This window comes from Lutra lutra, chromosome 9 (assembly GCF_902655055.1).
Source record: "Lutra lutra chromosome 9, mLutLut1.2, whole genome shotgun sequence".
Classification (NCBI taxonomy): domain Eukaryota; kingdom Metazoa; phylum Chordata; class Mammalia; order Carnivora; family Mustelidae; genus Lutra; species Lutra lutra.
In genome coordinates, this window is record NC_062286.1 from 123,249,967 (window position 1) to 123,270,700 (window position 20,734).

A 20,734-nucleotide genomic window follows, 5' to 3' on the forward strand; every position below is an offset into this window, starting at 1 on the left:
TTATCTTCTTCGTTGAGGATGAAACCAAATTATTGAGAGAGGTAATGTTTACAAAATCTACGGTGCATCGTAGGTGCTCAAACTGGTTTCTCCTGCTATTATTATTACTATTTATGTCTTCTCGCCTATGTCAGACTCGGCTCCTTAACCAGAGGCTCTGATGTCTGATTCATCTTTGTAGTCTGTTCCGGGCCTGAAATTGAGTATTTCTTAGAGTTAACGCTATGCCCAGGTAATAAGGGGGCAGCGAGAGAAAGGAAACATTTCAAAGAAAAGGTGCTGTTACGGTGGGAGTGGGAAACTCCTAGAACCTGGGTGGGAGTCAGAATCTTACACAGAAGTCCTTTACTCCATCCGCACCGAAAACTAGCGAAGCCTGGACTGATTCACAGGGACGCAGGTGGAGCACCCCCCACCCCCGCCCAGGCGGTATTGAGATGAAGTAGATGCCTCCGTCACTTCACTCCTCCCACTCCATTTGATCTGGAAAGGAAGGAGGGACTATGCCCCGCACGGCGATCTGGGATAGCTGCGCACGCGCAGCTTCCGGCGCCGTGTCTCGGGAATTATTTGACGCCGCGGCTTCGGACCCGCAGAAGTCTCTGATCAGGCGCGCCACGCACGCGCGGTGGTTCACTCGGTTCGGGGAGTTATTTGACGCTGCCGCCCCTGGCAGTCGGAAGTTGCCAGAGCGGAGCCCAGCCGGCCGGCCCGACCGGCCTTCGTCGTCCCCCGGCGCCCTCGGAGAGTCGCTGACGGGTGGACGGACCGACCGCCTGAGAATAGCCGGCCTGGGCAGCAAAAGCGCCGGCACTATGGCGCGGGTAGCGTGAGGCGGAAGGCCGAGTGCGGCCGGCGGCGGCGGCGGCGGCGCCCGCCCCAGCGATGCGGGCCCCGCCCGTCGCCTCAGGTAACCGGAGGGCCCTCCCCGTCGCGGCCGGACCCTCCCCTCTCCTCCCCTCCGGGCGGTCCCGAAACGACCGAATCCCTGCCTTCGGAACCACGACTCGGTCTTTCTCGGGGGACTCGCGGGGTCCGGCAGAGCCCGGACCTGACTCGGGGTGGGGGTGCTGGGAGTTGGCGGCTTCTATCGGGTCTATTCGGACTCGGTCTGGCCCTTGGGAGCTCCCTGGGCCGGGCGATGCGCTCTCCTGGCAACCTGGGGGAGGGGGCGGGTCAGGAGCGAAGCTAGACAACTCCGGCGAGGAATTTGGTTTAGCAGAAGGGTTGCTTGAGTTGCTGCCGCCCTGTGGGGATGATGCTACCCATTGCACAATGACAGCCGGGTGAGGAAGAGTTAATAACGAGGATAAACAGCTAACCCTTGTTAAGCGCTCACTATACGCCAGGCATTGTGCCAGGCCATTACGTTCACCACATCTAACTTCACAACAAGCTTGTAAGGTAGGATGGTTATCCCCATTTTACTGACGATGCAACTGAGGCTCTGAATGGTTTGGTGACTTACTTGTCCAAGGTCACATAGCTGGTAATTTGGACTCAGGCAGCCTGACTCCAGATTGAAGTTCTTAACAATTAGGTCAGTGGCTCTCCAACTTTGCTGCACGTTGAAGTCACCTGGGGCCACTTTCAAAGATTCCCTAACCTTAGGCAGCACACCCAGACTGATTAAATCAGAATGTTGGGGGGGAAGGAGAGGGGAGCCAAACCAGTATTTTTTAAGGAGACCCATGTGATTCCAGTGTGTAGCAAACTTTGGGAACTGCTGGGGTGGGTAGTCCTGTATCTCAGAAGACGTCTCAGTGTGCCTCCAGTTTAAGTGTGTAGGAGAATCATCTGGGAGTTTGTTGAAAATGCAAGTTGCACTTGCAAAGATGGTATCTTTAGGCCCAGTGACTACTCCACTTTGTGAAAACCACTTGGATGGAAAGTGACTTTGTCTACAGGATTTCTGAGTTGCTGTACCTTTACAGTGTATACATCTCATGTAAAACTGTTAGTTTGCAGTTTTCCTGAATGTACAGTACTCATGGGTCTAATGTCTTTAACTTCTGGGTCATCTTTGCATATGCTGTTCTTCTGCCTAGGCTATCCATGCTTTGTCCCCACTCCACTCAAATGCACACACTTCTGCTCTCTCTTGCACACGTGCACAGAGCTTTTTCTTCCAGTCTCTGGCTGCCTAACTCCCCACATGCCCTTCAGGATGCCTGTGTCTGTGACACTCAACCACCCTGGGTCGTTCCTATGTGCTGTTTAGCATCATCATAATGGAATTTACTAGTTCTTTTTCTGTGTTGCATTTCTGTCTCTTTGGATTATGAGCAACTTGAACTATATTATCTCTCTTCCTTCCAGTGTTTTGATACAGACTTACACCGGTTTTAGAGATTGGCATGTTTGAGTCTATTCTATGACATAGACTTCACGCTGCAAACAGATTCTTCTCTATTTCCATTTTTGCAAAAGGTGTTTGGTAGTTCTTAGCCTATAGAGTTTTGTTCTTTTTGGTTGGAAACACTCTAGTTAGGGTCATTAATTTATCCATGTAGCAGTTGGACAAACACATTGAGTTCTTACACTGCCATGGCACGATGTAGGATGATATGTAATTAGCATTGGTCAATTTTTTTTAAAAATCTGATTTTATCATAATCAGATATGATCAGTTCTGCAGTGGAGACCTTTAATTGTCCTTAGGCCTTTGCATATGTTCCCTACCTCGTTGTCCAAAATAGTGTGTAGTTGTCATTTACTAAATGTTATTACCTCATTGGTACTTGGTAAATGCTAGTAGACGGAATTGGCTGTTGATGGTAGTTCATCCTGTTCACTAGGAGAGATGATATAAGTAGTACTTAATGAAGATGAAAACCTTGATGTCAGAGGATTTGACAAACTTAGTATATATTTATTTTAGAATGCCTGAACTGCTATTGCCCAGCATATTTACTGATTTTAAAGAAAGGCAGGCCAGTAATTCAGATTGTGTTTGTTCTTGGCTAGTCTTCGAACCACTTAAAGTTTATAAAAGGGAATGAGTGAATATGTGTGTGAAGGTCATTATGAAGAGGTTTTTGGACAATAAAGATTTTTTTATAGCACTTAAATATGGTGAAGTAGGGGCGCCTGGGTAGTTCAGTGCATTAAGCCTTTGCCTTCAGCTCAGGTCACGATCTCAGGGTGCTGGGATGGAACCCTACATCGGGCTCTCAGCTCAGTGGGGAGCCTGCTTTCCCCTCTCTCTCTGCCTGCCTCTCTGCCTACTTGTGATCTCTCTCTCTTTCAAATAAATAAAGAAAATCTTAAAAAAAATATAGTGAGGTATGTGGACTAAAAAATATGTACCTTTTTAATAAAGACTTTCTTTAGGGGCGTCTGGGTGGCTCAGTGGGTTAAAGCCTCTGCCTTCAGCTCAGGTCATGATCCCAGGGTCCTGGGATCGAGCCCCGTATCGGGCTCTCTGCTCAGCATGGAGCCTGCTTCCTCCTCTCTCCTCTCTCTCTGCCTGCCTCTCTGCCTACTTGTGATCTCTGTCTGTCAAATAAGTAAATAAAATCTTAAAAAAAAAAAAAAAAGACTTTCTTTACCGGATAAGGGTTGTTATAGAAAGATTCTCTTGGTTCCATTTTGGACTGTTAGGTCAATTTTTAGGCTAAAGCTAATAGAGAAACTGATGGGACAATTCTTGTTAAATTCAGATACTCAAGAAACTTGCCCTTGTTTCTCTCTGATCAGATATGAACAGAGTATCCAGTTCTGGCCTCAGCACATGGAAGAAACTCAATCTTTAAGCCTGAGGTTTTACTCTGTAATTGATATCCAGAGAAAAGGTGAAATATTTCACGTGTTCATTAAAGACCGAAAGTGGCTGCAATCAAGATAGCCTGAGACTTAGAAATGGATTCTGTTTAAAGATTTTTTTTTTAAATTTATTTATTTGACAGAGAGAAATCACAAGTAGGTAGAGAGGCAGGCAGAGAGAGAGAGGAGGAAGCAGGCTTCCTGCCGAGCAGAAAGCCCGATGCGGGGCTCGAACCCAGGACCTGGGATCATGACCTGAGCCGAAGGCAGCGGCTTAACCCACTGAGCCACCCAGGCGCCCTGGATTCTGTTTAATTTGAGATACTCATCAGTGTTAGCAGATGTGTTTTCTGACATGTGTAAAAACCTTTTTAGGATAGAATACATGATTTCTTTTGGTACAAGATAATTAAAGTTTTAGAATTAAAGTACCTGGAATTTAATTCTAACTTTTTAGACATGAAGAAAGTAGGTAGTTTGCCCAAGATTACATGGTTAGGTTCTAGTACATTGGTCTAGAAAGCAGGTTCCTTCCTTTGCACGCAGAAGTTCCTTCCATCTCCGTACCCCACGTGAGAGGATGTCTTGTTTGTTATATTGTGTGTGTGTGTGTGTGTGTGTGTGTTTTGGGGTGGGGGAAATGACAGAGTAGTCTATGTTTGAGATATTCAATTAGATGTATAGTGAATGCTTATTGTGTGACATGTACTTTTTATCCTGAGAATGCCAAAATAAATAAGACACAGGCTCTGTCCTCAAGGAGTCTATAGTCTAGTTAGAGCTGTAATAAAAATAGAAGTGTGGTATCTTAGGCAGCTCTGCTGGGTAGAATTTTCTGTAGTGATGGAATTATTCTATCTTTGCACTGTCCAGTATGGTAGCCCCTACCCACATGTGAGTACTAAGCACTGGAAATGTGACTAGTACAAATGAGGAACTGAATTTGTAATTTAAATCTAAGTAGTTACATGTGGAAATGGCTACTGTATTGGACAGAGTAGGTCTGAGACATAAAGGATGAAAAGTGTGGGGTGCTGGTTGGAGGTGGGCAGGGTGTTCATAGTATTCATGCCTTTTTTTTTTTTTTTTTTTTTTTAAACAGACTAGCAAAAACTACCTGTTTACCCTTTTAGGGAGGAATACAGGCACAACCTGTATTTCTTTCTTGCGACTCAGGTGTCTGATAGGATCCCCAGCAGAATCTGGTATATAGGTGAACACATTCCTTTCTGATGAAACTTGATTGATATTTGCCTTGTAGAGTCACTGAGACTACAACAGAAATGTGAACTATAACCCTTCTGTCTTTGTCATAAAGTTATACGGGTGACCTTGAGAGCAATTTGTGCTTGAAAATTCAGCATGGTTCATTTATTTACTCAGTATTTTGGCACCCTGTACCCTGTTTTCCCTAAGAGAAACAAGGCATGCCTGATAGTGTGTACTTTGCCTTTGTACATCTTAAAGTATGTTGACTTATGTCACTTTATTTGATCCTTCCCCCAAGTTACTTTAGGTACTGCAGGTGTTCTCCCTGTTTTGTAGGTGAGGAAACTATGACAAAGAAATGCCAGGTGACTTGTCCAAGGTCATAATGGTGAGGTATGGAGTCAGAACAAAAGGGAAGAGCCTTGGACTTTGGAGTGAAAGATGGAGTTTCTTGTCCCAGCTTTACTGTCACTTAATATGACTCTGAGCAAGTTACAGCCTTTTTTGTTTCCTCACCTCCTGTCTAATACATCTGTTTTACTGAACTTTCTAAGCTTGTTATTGGAATAAAATGAAATAACATGTGGGAGTTCTTTCAAAATGATCAGTTTTTACAAAGGCACATTGTTATCAAGCAAGATCTCTAGTAGTTTTTCTCTTGTTTAATGCTGACTTCAAAACTCATCATGTCAGTTAATCATGTTAAATACTACAGTACTCTGGTGTCATGGATTTTCTCTTGACTTCCTCCCTGTGAAACCTTCCCTTGGGCAGCCGTCATGTCCTGTTTATATCTGCGTACTTATCCTAGGACAATACCTGACACATAACAGGGGTTTAATAAATGTTTCATGAAATAACTGATGTCTGGATTTACTTTATGAAGTCTTAAAAAATTGTTCTCTGCAATTAGCCTTGAAGTTTCTTGGGAGCAGGGATCTTATTTATTCACTGTTATTCTTCCCTGTGCATGGTGTATAGAAGGCATGCAATAAATACTGGTTGAGTCATTTGATGTAATTAATGTCAGACTGTGGTCCCTGTGCATCTGCCACTACCACTGTATTGATCATTTTGGTAATCTGTCAGACCAAGCCTTCATGTTACTTTGTGGTAGTACCTACAAACCTTGAGCTGTTATCAGCACACAATCACCTGATAATAGAAACCTCCAGGGAGATTACCTAGAAAATGGATACATGTAGAGTTAGGAAGAAGTTAAGTGAACTGCAGGGGTGCGTTGTCATCATCTTCTCCTTCCTCCTGTCGTATTTACTTTCGGAGACTTCTCTGCTAGTAGCTCAGGGTGATAGCTGACCGAGCCTATCTGGGGAGGAGACCCAGGATCCTTAACTTAGCAGTCAGAGTCCTTAATTATCTAACTTCAGTTTTGTCTTTATTTCTCACTGCAGTGCCCATTTCTCTCTGCCTCGTTCCCATCCTTCCCTCCCTCCCCCTCAGTATATTAGCTACACTAGAGTTTACTTTTCTATTGTCCCTCAGCCTGTCTTGGATACTTACACCAAATTCTAGTTCCTACTGTATCATTTCTATGATAAAGTTAATATTCTCTCATTCTCTGCCCCAGGGTTTTTTTTTTTTTTTTTGAAGATTTTATTTATTTATTTGAGAGAGATCACACGTAGGCAGAGAGGCAGGCAGAGAGAGAGGGGGAAGCAGGTTCCCCGCTGAGCAGAGAGCCCATTGCGGGCCTCGATCCCAGGACCCTGAGATCATGATTTGAGCCAAAGGCAGAGGGTTAACCCACTGAGCCACCCAGGTGCCCACTGCCCGAGTTTTTATTAAATTAATTATAAATCTCCAATCCTAGCATTTGTACTCTATCAAAATTGGTCACTGTTTATCTTTTTTTTTAAAGATTTTTTATTTATTTATTTGACAGAGAGAGAGCACAAGCAGGCAGAGAGGCAGGCAGAGAGAGAGGAGGAAGCAGGCTCCCTGCTGAGCAGAGAGCCCGATGCGGGCCTCGATCCCAGGACCCTGAGATCATGACCTGAGCCGAAGGCAGCGGCTTAACCCACTGAGCCACCCAGGCGCCCCAGGATCTGCTCTCTTAACAGCTTTCCTGTATGTCATTCAACAGTGTTAACTATAGTCATCACACTGTACATTATATTCTTAGTGCTTATTTATCTTGTAACTGGAAGTTTGTACAGTTTGACCACCTTCCTCCAATTTCCCCTCCCCAAAGTGCCCATCACTGGTAACCACAAATCTGATCCCTTTTTCTATGATTTTGATGGGGTACTTTTGTTTATTTTTAAGATGCCACTTTTAAGTGGGATCATATAGTATTTGTCTTTCTCTGTCTAGCTTTACCTAGCATAATGCCTTCAGGGTCCATCCATGTTGTTGCAAATGGTAGAATTTTCTTGTTTCTTTATGGCTAAATAATGTTACATTACACACGCACACACACAAACACACACCCCACAACTTCTTTATCCGTTCATCCATTAGTGGGCACTTTGGTGTTTCTATGTATTAACATTGCTGTGAACATGGGGGTGCAGGTATCTTTTTTGAATTAGCATTTTCATTTCCTTTGGATATATTCCCAGAAGTAGAATTGCTGGATCATATGTTAGTCCTTTTTTAATTTTTTGAGGATATTTCGTACCTTTTTTCTGCAGTGGCTTGTAGCAGTTTACAATCCCACCAACAGTGTACAAGGGTCCCCTTTTCTCCATATCCATGCCAGCATTTATTATATCTTTTTGATGATGGCCATGTTAACAGGCATGACGTAATATCCCATTTTGGTTTCAATTTGCATTTCCCTAATGACTAATGATGTTGAGTACCTTTTCGGGTAACTGCTGTCCATTCATATATAGTCTTTGGAAAAATGTCTGTTCAGATCCTTTGCCCATTTTTAATTGGATTATTTGGGGTTATTTTGCTATTGAGTTGTATGAATTCTTTGTGTGTTTTGGATATTAACCCCTTATCACATACGTGGTTTGCAAGTATTTTTCCCCACTCAATACATTGTCTTTTCGCTTTGTTGATGCTTTCTATTGCTGTGCAGAAGCTTCTCAGTTTCATGTGGTTCCACTTATTTTTCATTTTGTTACTTGTGCTTTAGATATGATTTCCAAAAAAATCCATTACCAAAACCCAGGTCAAGGAGCCTTTTTCCTATATTTTCTTCTAGGAGTTTCATGTCTTACAAGTAAGTCTTTAATCCATTTTGAGTTAATCTTGGTGAATGGTGTAAAGTAGGGGTTGTTTCGTTTTTGTTTTTTTTTTTTTTAACATCTGCATATCCAAGTTTCCCAGCACCATTTATTGAAGAGATTTTCTTTTCTCATATATTTGACATTTTGAAATAAGGACTACAGAAGTGTATATGTAGTTCTTGTGATTGTGTTCCTGATAGCAGTGTGTGGTATCAGCAGCCCAGATACCACCAGTGGCATAGCCTTTGGTGATGTGATTTTTCTGAAACGGTCAACAATTTTTTTTAAACAATTCTTGGTATGGTAAGGTTCTAAACATAGAAGGTCCAGTCTTTTCGCAGTTTACACGATTAATTGCACTACTGGAAAGTTCAGTGTATATTAAACTAGCACAAAATATTTCATATTTTTGTATAAAATGGAGTTACATTTCTAGGCTTAGATAGTTAAGGACAGAATGATTTTTTTGGCTGACATTTGATAGTCATGTGAAAAGTAGCGTAATTGTTCATTGTGTAGGACGGTCTCCTGGATTGCAGGATGTCTAGATTTCCTGCCTCTGCCCATAAATACCAGTAGCACACACAAGTCATTGTGTTAACCAGAAGTGCACGTCATATTTCCAAAATGGCCGCTAGGAGGCAGTTCTTTTGTATTGAAAACCATTGACTTAAATTCTTGAGTGTGTCTTAGTGGCCTTACCTACTAATCAGAATTGAGGTTTTTTTGTTTTGTTTTGTTTTTTGTTTTTTTTTTTTCAGAATTGAGTTTTATCACTTATTTTGCTAGTTTAATAGGTACAAAACAATGTTTTTGTTGCTTTGCTTTGGTTTTTTTTTTTAATGTTTTATTTATTTATCTGACAGAGAGAGATCACAAGTAGGCAGAGAGGCAGCAGAGAGAGAGGGGAAACAGGCTCCATGCTGAGCAGAGAGCCCGATGTGGGGCTCAATCCCAGGACCCTGGGATGATGACCAGAGCCGAAGGCAGAGGCTTAACCCACTGAGCCACCCAGGCACCGTGCTTTGTTTTTTTAATTTATGTTTGTTTCCAGTGTTTATTTTCTCTTGTTTTATTTAATTTGCCTGTAATTATAATCATACTTTTGTCTTAATACTTTTTGTTTATATGTATTTTGTTAAAATTTAGCATGTTTTTTCTGTTATATAGATTTTAATAGTTCAACTTTGTCACTGTATCTTTTCTATACCTTCCTACTTTGCATGTTTGTTTCTTAAAGTCTTTAAGAATTTGAGAGCTAGGGGCACCTGGGTGGCTCAGTAGGTTAAAGCCTCTGCCTTTGGCTCAGGTCATGTTCCTGGGGTCTTGGGATCGAGCCCCAAATCGGGCTCTCTGCTCAGCTGGGAGCCTGCTTCCTCCTCTCTGTCTGCCTCTCTGCCTACTTGTGATCTCTGTCAAATAAATAAATAAAATCTTTAAAAAAGAAAAAAGAATTTAAGAGCTAGGAGCGCCTGAGTGGCTCAGTGGGTTAAAGCCTCTGCCTTCGGCTCTGGTCATGATCCCAGGGCCCTGGGATCGAGCCCCACATCGGGCTCTCTGCTCAGCAGGGAGCCAACCTGCTTTCCCCTCTCTGTCTCTGCCTGCCTCTGTGCCTGCTTGTGATCTCTATCAAATAAATAAATAAAATCTTTTTAAAAAATTAAAAAAAAAAAGAATTTAGAGCTATTAAACCTGTTTTGATTGGTCTTTCACAGTGTTGTTGTTGTTGTTGTTAAAGAATAATACTCCTGTCTTTTTCAGAATTGGGAGGGATAGCGGCTATTTCTTAAAAATGCTTATTCCAAGGCCCCAATGCAGACCTATACAGAATTTCACTTTCTAGTGATACAGGACCTGGAGATATGCAGCAGCAGCAGCACCACCACTCCTGCCCTGCTCCTCCATGATTCTTACATGTGCAGTGGAGTTTGAAATCTAGCTTGTCTTTTTTTTCTTTTGCCTTAAAACATTTTTTTTCTGCCAATAGTGTGTTGTCTGGAATGCAAGCTAAATAGTAATTAAATATTCTTTAGATATTTGGAAACCATCTACCTACCACTTAAAAAATTAATAGTGTAGGGGCACCTAGGTGGCTCTGTTGGTTGAGCATCTGCCTTTGGCTCAGGCCATGATCCTGGAGTCCTGGGATCCAACCCTGACTCCCTGCTCAGTGGGGAGTCTGCTTCTCCCTCTGACCCTCCTCTCTCGTGTTCTCTCTCTCTCTCTCTCACTCTCAAAGAGATAAAATCTTAAAAAAAACAAAACAAAACTAATAACATAAATGGACATTTCCCAAATTTATTTGTGTATGTCATGCAAAATTTTGGACATACCTCAGTGGAATAAAGGGAACTTTCTAATGTCTTCCGGTTTCCCACTGGTAAACCTTAACATTCTGAAACATTTATTTAGTATCTTTTGCATGCTAGGAACTACTCAAAGATTTAGGAAGTGAGGCTTTCACTCAGAAAAGGTTGACACTATTGTGGTGAAGATATCTTTACATGGTTAACAAATAAGTTAATGTGAAGCTTGATAAGACCAGCATGTAATAGGCACATGGAGGAGGGGTGATTCGAGGAATGTAAAAAAGCCTTACCAAAGGGAGGACATTTGTGCTGTTATTCAAAGGAGTATTATTTCATAAAGTGAATCAGGGTGGGACGTGGCAGTGTAGTCAGTGGGAATAGCTTGAGCAGTAATACAGGGTATGAAAAACCTTGTTGAGTTTGAGTGATCCATTAGTAAGGATCGTTCAGTATCACTATGGATCACTAAGGATCCATCAGTAAAGGATCAGTGATCCTTTGTGGCCACAGTTGGGGGGAAGGGTACTTGTGGGAAAGTGTCAGTAAAAGATGAGGCTGGGATGGTAGAATAAGCAATTTCAATTAGATTCCTAGCAAGGTTTTGTTTATTTTTTCAATTGTATAAAATCATCTTAAATTTTATATAGAAGAATACATATATAATAATTTGGTCTGAGAACAGTCAATAAAGTTTTGAAAAAGAATAGGGGAGGTTGGGGGGCTTCCTTTTCAGATCTTAAGACATTCTATAAAGCCACCGAATTTAAATCATTATGGCATTGGCATAGGAATAGATAAATAGTTGAATAGAACAGATTCATAAGTAGATTCCTATATAAATGAGGATTTAGTATATGACAAATTGGTGTTTCAGTTTGGTGGGAAAGGATGTATTTTTAATAGATGATGATGGCACAACTGACTGTACATTTATAAGAAAATAAATTGCACCTTTCCTATACCATTTACGAAAGTAAATTCCAGATGAATATAAAACTTAAGTGTGAAGAAATAAGCAATCGTTTTGCAGGAAGTCTAGGAGACTACATATACGCTTTCGGGTTACGTTTTCACACTTTTGGACCTAGTCCTATAATAAATGCATTTTATACTGTGACCCAGAAATATGCATTTATGAAAAGTGAAACAAGTTTCACAGAATATTGGCTTTACTATGTCTGATGCCTTTATTGTATATCTTATTCCAGGTAATTAAAAACAAAAGTGTTACCCGTTACATTTATTTCATGACCCACAGTTTGAAAAACACTGACAGAGGAGATGGGAGGCAGAAACCACCTAAGCCAGACTCAAGCTATAAAATTTAAATATGTGACCAGGAGGCACCTTGGGTGGCTCAGTGGGTTAAAGCCTTTGCCTTCGGCTCAGGTCATGATCCCAGGGTCCTGGGAAGCCACACATCGGGCCTCTCTTCTTCCCCCTCTCTCTCTGCCTGCCTCTCTGCCTACTTGTGATCTCTGTTTGTCAAATAAATAAAATCTTAAAAAAAAATTAAAAAATAAATATGTGACTAGAACAATGAAATTTCACCTCATACCTATCCAATTGGCTAAGAAAGAAAGAAAAAAAGCAATTCCTGGCAGGAGATGGAGAGTGAGAGGAGGGAAGGGCTCTCATCCATTCCAAATGTAGATGGAAGTTGTTACAGCTTTTTTTTGGGAAGCAATCTGGCAAGACCCATTAACATTAAAAACAAATGCCCTTTGATCCAATAGTTACATTCTTGGGAACTTGTCCCATAGAAATTAAAAGGCCAGTGTTTATATGAATAAGTATGTTTATTGCATCATTTCCTGGTGATAAAAAAGTGGGAAATGAAGTAAATACACATGTTAGGAGACTGGTTGAATAAGTTATACCACACCCATGTTGTGGAATGTTACACAGTCATGAAAAAGAATGTATTATTAGTTGGAAGGATGTTCATGAGGCATTGTTGAATGGGGAAAAAAAAAGATACAGAAAAGTGTACAATGCCTACCTATGCAAGTATGTAAAATTATTTTAATATGATTGAGTTAGGGTAGAGCAAACACAAAAGGAAACATTAGGTTGTCAACATGGATTATCTGTCTAGGGAAGTGAACTGTTTGGATAGGACATGAAGCCAAATAAAATGAAAAAGGTAAAGAAACTACACTGAAACAAAAGTCCTTGTGTAATATTCTTGTGCATTTACGTAAGAGACTATGTCTAGCGTTTTTATGTATACTATACTGTGTATGCACTGCATGTATATGTACTTGTATATATGTTGACTAGAAGAGGTGAGAAAAAATGTATGGCATAGGAATATAAGTTGTCATCTGATAGGGACGGCTCCGTATCAGAACTTTCCCTTTTTTCCCTTCCATTATTTTGGGAGGGGTGGGGAGAGCACCGGAATATCCTTGGGGGAATTCCTTATAAACCCAAGGAAACTGAGCTAATCTTTGTAGTCGAATCCACCCTTCCTTCAGATGGTAGGTACCTTGTTAGATGCTGGTCCAGCTCTCTTGCCTTCCCATTATCAGGGCCTTTTTGTCCAGAGGAGGACATCAGATCTCAGAGGGTATGGAAAGGTACAGGGCCCAGAGTCCATCAGATTCCCAGAGAAGCTGAGAAGATTGAGGAGGGTTGGGGGTAGGAGGTATGAGAGAGGGGAAGGGAACATGGTGGGTTCCTCTGTACGGAAATGAGAAAGAAAGGTAGTTTGGGACGAGTCTGTGAATGACTTTGACTTTCATGCTAAGGAGTTTCATCTTCATTCTTCAGACCTGTAATTCTCAAATGTCATATCCTCATGAAAAATACTGATACTTGTTGAGCTGGAATGAGGTTTTTATTTTTTTTTAAGATGTTTTTTATTTATTTATTTGACAGACAGAGATCACAAGTAGGCAGAGAGGCAGGCAGAGAGAGAGGGAGAAGCAGGCTCCCCACCAAGCAGAGAGCCCAACGCGGGGCTCGATCCCAGGACCCTGGGATCATGACCCGAGCCGAAGGTAGAGGCTTTAACCCACTGAGCCACCCAGGCGCCCCTGGAATGAGGTTTTTAAAGATAAAATTGAACAATGCTAGTCTTGCCCAGTATGAAGGAAAATTAGCTTAAAAGATAGAACTTTTTAAAGATTAAGTGTACCCATGTATTTTGCTTAAACTCTGCTGGCTGGGCATACAAATTTCAGAACAAGTAGAAGTTGGAAGTTAGAGATTAATTGGAAAGAGCTTAACCATCCTTGATTCTCTTCATGTTTATGATTGTAACATTTACATTGTATTCATACAGCTGTGTTTTCTGTGGCTGAAAGTTTTTCATTTTCATGATAGACAGAGATCATTTCATGAGACTATACAGCACAGGGAGAAGCAGTACGTGCACAGAGAATGTATAGAATAGGGAGAAGGTAGTACATGCCATGGTCAAGAGAATGGTCACCGGAACCCAACAGATAGGGATTAAAACCCAGCTCCACCATGTTATAGCTCTGAAGCCTCAGGTAAGCAGCAAACCTCTCCCTGTCTCAGCATTTTCATCTGTGAAATAGAGATAACATTCATTAATATTCATTGAGTTGGTTTTTTTCCAAGATGTATTTTATCTTTAGGGAGAGAGAGAGCATGTGCATATGCACCCACACACCCACAACCCACCCCCCCCACACACCCACACACACACACACAAGTGTGGGGAGGGGCAGAAGGAGAAGGAGAGAGAGAATCACAAGCGGACTCCTGCTGAGTGTGGAGCCTCATGTGGGGCTGGATCCCACCACCCGAGCTGAAACTAAGAGCTGGGGATGCTCAGGTGACTGAGCCACCCAGGCACCCCTGTTCATTGAGTTGTTTTGGTGATTGCATGAGTGGCATGTAGTAAATGCTCAGTGAGTCGAGCTCTTAATATATTTTCTGAAGAACACCATGACTTCTAGATGTTCCATTACTAGATATTTGTGTGTCACTCCTGCAGGGAATGAAATATTCACAAAGAATTTTATGTTTGATTTGAGGACTTCAGTGGGAAATTGCAGGGGTATGTTTCTAGCATGTAATAGGTACTTGGATATTATTGACTGAAAAATCTAGATCTTGGAGTAAATTCTTTCCTTTGTCTTCCTCTCTAGTTAGTGCACTTCATTTTGTATCTTTTTCTCTCCTGGAACATAGAATGAGGAGGTCTCCCTCTTGTTATGAGAGCCAGATCAGATCATTTTATCCCCCTGCACAGTGGTATCTGTCCCAGTTCCGCTCCAGGGTTTCTGAGGCTCTTTTGGGGAGGTGCTCAGACAGCTGCTTCCCAGGGTCTGCCTTCCTACCTGATCTTGCTGTGAGGCTGTTTCAGGATATTTTCAAAACATTTAGATGTGTTTTTTTTTTTTCTGTCTGCTTGGTAGTGTGTTTGTAGCTGCTTTATCTTACCATGTAGGGCAAATCTGTGTTTTATTGATTTCTATTAATTTACAGCAGTGTAATTTAACAGAAATTTTTTTTGTCTTTTCAGGTGCCATTTGGATAGTCCTTTAGCGGCACGATGTACTCTGAGTGGAGGTCACTGCATTTGGTGATTCAGAATGATCAGGGCCACACGAGTGTGCTGCACAGCTATCCAGAGAGCGTTGGGCGAGAGGTGGCAAATGCAGTGGTCCATCCCCTTGGGCAGGCCTTAGGTACCCCTTCAGTGGCTGGTAGTGAGAGTTTGTTAAAAACTGACAAAGAAGTAAGTGTTTCTTCATTTCATTCTACTGTGTGAAAACAGAATTTTGTTACTGAAGAATTTATTTGACATTGTCCTTTTAATGGGTTTCTGTCCAATGTAGTACAACTTACTTAATTTTGACCTTTGGGCTGAGGGTTGGGGCTGAGAGTTCGTGGGGGGTCAAGGAATAGGTTGTACTGTTGTGTTGCTAGCCCCTTACTAGCCAGGCCCAATTCTCCACTTGAGCTGTGTACCCAAGACAAGGCTTAAATGTCAGGCTCTTTCCCCTAAGCTCTGGGCCCAGTCTTCAGATTTTTATTCAGAGGTATGTTTGGAAGGTCTTCACTGCTCCTCCCATATGGCCTCTAACTGAAGGCCTGTCTTGTGTCAAGTTTTCAGGCTACACATACACACTGAACTTGAGGCCCTCCTGTGTCTCCGCGTCTGCCTTCCCTTACCTGTCTCTCAGGGTTAAGGATGCTGCAGAGCAGCTAAGCCCGTATGGCTGTGAGCCCAAGTGGTTGGAATGGGGGTTGTGTTTGCTGTCTCTAAAGATAAGAGCTCTTAGAGTGGCTCAGCCTGGAGGTGGTCCTCTATTCTTGGGTTCAAGTGACTGGGCTGAAGTGAAGTTTTAAGGGTCAAGTCATGAAGGGACCCTGAAAATGGAGGGATACAGGAACTTGCTAGTGTGATGTCTGGCTAAAATACGGGATTAAAACTTTGTCTTTGTGCTTGAGGAAGTTTATATAACCTTCAGACTTTGGGTTAGGTTATTTTCCAGACCCACTATTTCTCCCCCTTTTTTATTTCTTTCTGATGAAGGAGAGATTAGCCTTAATCTAGATAGAAGACTGGATACAAGACCAAAGCTTATAGCTCTAAAGGCAGTTTATTTACCCTCTGCAGGCCATGGGTTGCTGGAGGATGAAGCCCCTCAGTCTGAGGAGCGTTTTTCTCTCTTCAGAGTACCTTAGCAGAGACTTATCCTAAGGACCAACGCTTGCCCTGGTGCATTCCTCTTGGTGGGTCTATAATCTTCTCCTGGGAAGAGATGGCACATGAGTGGATAGAGGTGCTCTGGTGCAGCCCTTGTTTGTTGTCCTTCCTCACCCTTAAAAAGATACGAGAGAATAGTCCTTGAATCCACTGTCCTCTAGAATTGTACAACTGAACTATTATGAAGGTATCACCAGAGATGTTTTCTCCTTTGTCGTTTCATCTGACAATTACAGACTTGCAGTCCCTTTTAAAATCCCTTCTTATGCGTGGTTCAGTTCCTCCTACCCTCCTATATTTGTCACAGCTTCACTGTGGTGTTAGAGCCTTTAAAGTTTATCACTGTTGTAGATAATACTGTATTTATTGTCTATGTTATATTGCTGTTAACATGATTTTACTCTTAGTTGTTTTAGTTGTTTTTGAGCTTAAAATTTTCTCTACCTGTATTTATCTTGTTAGATTCAACTTCTGTTTTAAACTGTTGAAGTCTTTTTGAATCCTGAATTTCTATATAACAAGTTAGCTATCCATTTTAGCTTTGTGATAGCTACAGATGGTTAGCCTATAGACTGTTTTTCTCTCTTTTCCTAAGTAAAAATCTCGGCAGGGCCTTTGGCATGCCACTGGGCACCTTCTTCAAAATGGTCTTGGTGCATTAACCCACTGTGTTCTCTCATCTTGTATTTCAACAACTTAAAATCCAGCCATTTTACCTTCCTCTGGGCCATAGGTCTCCATCTTGTCAAAAGAATATCCTGCATCTGACCACATTTCCTGATCCCCCTTAGCCAGACAAAGCTATTGGTGGAATATGGTGGGAGTAGCTTCAGACGTCTAGCTGGAAGATTAGGGTCCAAGTTTTCAGTTTTACCATTTCCAAACCAGTGACTTGGGCCAAACTGCTTAATCTTCCTAAGCATCAGTTTTCTTATCTATAAAGTGAGGATAATTTAACCTCTCACACAGGGTTATTTTGATGGTTAGATGATATTTATGAAAGTTGCTTTGTAAATTGCCAGGGTTATGCAATTGTCCACTGCCTTCATAGTAACCTTGTTAGTAAAGGAATGAAGCTTGACTGGCATGACTTGTTCTTTTTGAGTAGGCTGGTTCCCAGTGATCATGCTTCCGTTTTATAAGTGCTCACTGATCATCTGCTTAGTAATTTGGCCCACAGTTTCATCTGGAATTCACTGAAACTTTCCAGTCTACAGAATCTGGAATATTGTTTCATCCTCTCTTGCAAATTATGCTATTTTCCCTTTCTGCTTATATCATATTCATTCTTTATGACTGTGGGCAGTGGTTTGGTAGTCGCTTAGACAAGTTCTCTCAGCCTCTATGATGTGAAGCACATGGGTCAAGGGCCTCGCACTCATTTAGTGCCTCTAAGTGCCTTGTTAAGATCTTACCAGCTTAAGTCCCGTCTCACTTGTGTGTGTTCTTACCTTCCCATGTTAATTATTTTCTTTGGCAGAAAGAGTCACAGAATAAGAGTTGAGCAGGTCGTATTCTTTCCTGTTGCTTGTTAATGTTGCATAATCTAGAAATGGAATATGGTTGAATTTATATATATGATTTCCTAAATGACACACATACCCATATACAAATTAAAAGGAGAAATAAAGCTAAAATTTTCTGTGTTTCTGTGCCTCCAGTCTCTAGAGAAAATCAAGACGGCCCATAATTGCTTTTTATTTCACATAAAAGACAATAATAATATCTAATGGGTAATAGCCAACATGGGTTTAATATTTAGAAATAAATAATTTATTTTTTTCTTAAATATTTTGCTTAGGAAATGTTGTCTGAGTATATTGAGAATAAATCTGATGATACAAAGTTGAGATGGTTATACTGTCACTTGAGAGGTTTTTGATAATAAAAGAGGTCAATAATAAATCAGTCTACTGAAATATAGTAGGGATGTGTGATAGTGCTGTATGTATATTTTCTTTTGTTTAGGTGAAATGGACTATGGAAGTAATTTGCTATGGACTGACCCTTCCACTGGATGGAGAGACTGTAAAATATTGTGTTGATGTATATACAGATTGGATTATGGCTTTAGTATTGCCGAAAGATTCTATTCCGTTGCCAGTTATTAAAGAGCCTAATCTATATGTTCAAAGTATACTAAAACACCTGCAAAATCTTTTTGTACCGAGGTAAGCTATACCTGTGTGTCTGGCCTGTTATCAGGATCATAATAAAATATTCATAAATATTACTATTTTATATAAATAGGAGCTGATTTCATTGTTAGTCTTTTGAAAAGTAACTATCATTACTGTTCAAAGAACGTATTAATATGAATGATAAGAGAGATGGGCTTATAGCATGTTTACTAAGTGTTTTTAACAAGTGTATGTTCATTAAAGGCTTTTGGTTTCCTTTCTAAGATCTGATAGCTGTTAGATATTAAAACGTTATGACCCCTTTCCCCTCCATTCAAAAAACATACTTTTGCCTATCATAATTTTTTTCTCCACTTAAGCTAAAGGCAACTAAACCTTCTACCTTAAAATGAATCTTTCCTATGAGAGAATGAAGACATTGAAGTAAGCAGACTTGAAATTATTAGGGGCAAATTTGTAGTAGACCAAAAGATTTTGTTAGCAGTTTGTTACTGATTTTTTTTCTCCTATCTTCTGAGACGATGACCTTAAATATCATAATATGGGATATGTACCTTATTTGGGCTTCAGATTTTTTTTTCCAGGGGCCCTTTGGTGCCTCAGTCGGTTAAGTGATAGCCTTCAGCTCAGGTCATGATCTCAGGGTCCTGGGATCAAGCCCCATGTCGGGCTGCCCACTATGGAGTCTGTTTTCTCCCTTTCCCCTGCTTGTGCTCTCCCCCTCTTGCACTCTCTCTCTCCGTCTCAAATAAATAAATAATCTTAAAAAATTTTTTTTTCCAATTCTAAAAGATCATATGTCATTGTAAAGAGTTTGGGAAATATAGAAAATAATGGAGAAGAAAACATTAATTAGTTTCTTATCCATTCATGAGGATTTCCTTTAAGAAAAACCTGTCTTTAGCTGTTTTTTAATGTCTTTGAAAGAGGCAAAGGGGCTTGCTTCCTTTTGGAAAAGTTCTTATTACAGCTTTTTCTTTTTTTTTTTTTTTTTTAAAAGACCCTCTGGCCTCTTTTTTTTTTTTTTTTTTTTTTTTTTTTTTTTTTTTTTTTTTAATTTATTTGACAGAGAGAGATCACAAGCAGACGGAGAGGCAGGCAGAGAGAGAGGGAAGCAGGCTTCTTGCTGAGCAGAGAGCCCGATGTGGGACTCGATCCCAGGACCCTGAGATCATGACCTGAGCCGAAGGCAGCGGCTTAACCCACTGAGCCACCCAGGCGCCCTACAGCTTTTTCTTTATCAGATGATGAGAGACTTTAAATCGTCCAAAACCACTCTATAAATTTTTAATCTTTCAAATTTATAAGGAAGAATACTTTGGAGGCCCCTGGCTGGCTCAGTTGATAGAGCATGCAACTCTTCATTTCAGGATTGTGAGTTTGAGCCCTACAAATGGTGTAGGGTTTACTTAAAAAATTATTTTTTTAAAACTTTATTTATTTATTAGTGAGTGAGAGAGCAAGAGAGAGCACGAGTCGGGGGAGGGCTGGAAGGAGAGGGACAGGCAGATTCCCCACTGAATAGGAAGCCCAACTCAGGGCTGGATTCCAGGACCCCGGGATCATGACCTGATCTGAAGGCAGATGTTTAACTGACTGAGCCACATAGGTGCCCACCCCAAAAAAAATTTTTTTAAAGAGTTTTAGAAAGAAGTTTACTTTGTAAAATTTGAATTAAAAAAAAAAAAACTCATTGAGAACTGTGATGTGTAGGATCAAGTATAAACTGCTTGCCTTTTGTGAAATGCTGGCTATAATCTAAGCAGATTATCTGCTGCTAATTCTGCATGAGCCCTGCTCATTGGTCAGACTCATAAATTAAACATTCCCTTAAAACTCCTTAATGATCTTCTCCTACCCTTTTGTCATCTTCTTCCTCTTCTCCCTCTTCTAGTTGTCCACATCTCATTCTTGTTGGTTCATCTTAAGTCCTGCCTTATAAACAGAAGCCTTGCTTGACCATCCAGCCCCACAGTAATCATACCTTTTCTGAACCAGTGTGGTACTTCCTGTGTCACTCTTTTATGTCTTCACTATTTTATTGTTTATCTTTTAAAATGTGTGTGTCTCATTTCCCCAGGTAAACAGATTGAAGGCAAGAACTAGGTTTTACATGTTTGGGGCTTCCACAGTACCTGGTGCAGTACTTACATTATTAGAGGTGTGAATTAAATATTTGTTGCTTGTATTTATTGATTTCAAATAGGAGTAGTAACAAGAAGTAGTTGACAGTGATTAGCATATTATTTGTGCCTAAGCAGACTCTTCTAAAACGGTGTAATAGTTGTAATGCTTTTGTCGGTCCATGTAGAAGACTAATTTACTGGCCTTTTTCCTTGGGCATGGGACAGTCTGGTAAGTAGTATTGTCACTGTGTTGCTTTCCTGTTTGCTCTCTTACCACCTGTCTGTGCTC

General features: G+C 41.0%; 1 protein-coding gene across 6 annotated transcripts in view; it reads left to right on the forward strand.

Annotated features, from left to right (window-relative positions):
- Nucleotides 1-654: 654 nt before the first annotated feature.
- The window catches only part of RALGAPB (Ral GTPase activating protein non-catalytic subunit beta), an 83,152-nt gene continuing 63,072 nt past the window's right edge, over nt 655-20,734 (forward strand). For 2 of the 6 annotated variants that reach the window (XM_047744303.1, XM_047744307.1), the window contains exons 1-3: nt 655-910; nt 14,988-15,203; nt 18,147-18,349. In XM_047744303.1, coding sequence (XP_047600259.1) covers nt 15,018-15,203; nt 18,147-18,349 — 389 coding nt within the window. In that variant the 5' untranslated portion in view covers nt 655-910; nt 14,988-15,017. Of the gene's footprint in view, nt 911-1,263; nt 1,287-1,383; nt 1,405-14,987; nt 15,204-18,146; nt 18,350-20,734 lie in introns of those variants that run through there. The other 4 variants (XM_047744308.1, XM_047744309.1, XM_047744304.1 and 1 more) reach the window with 3 other exon arrangements.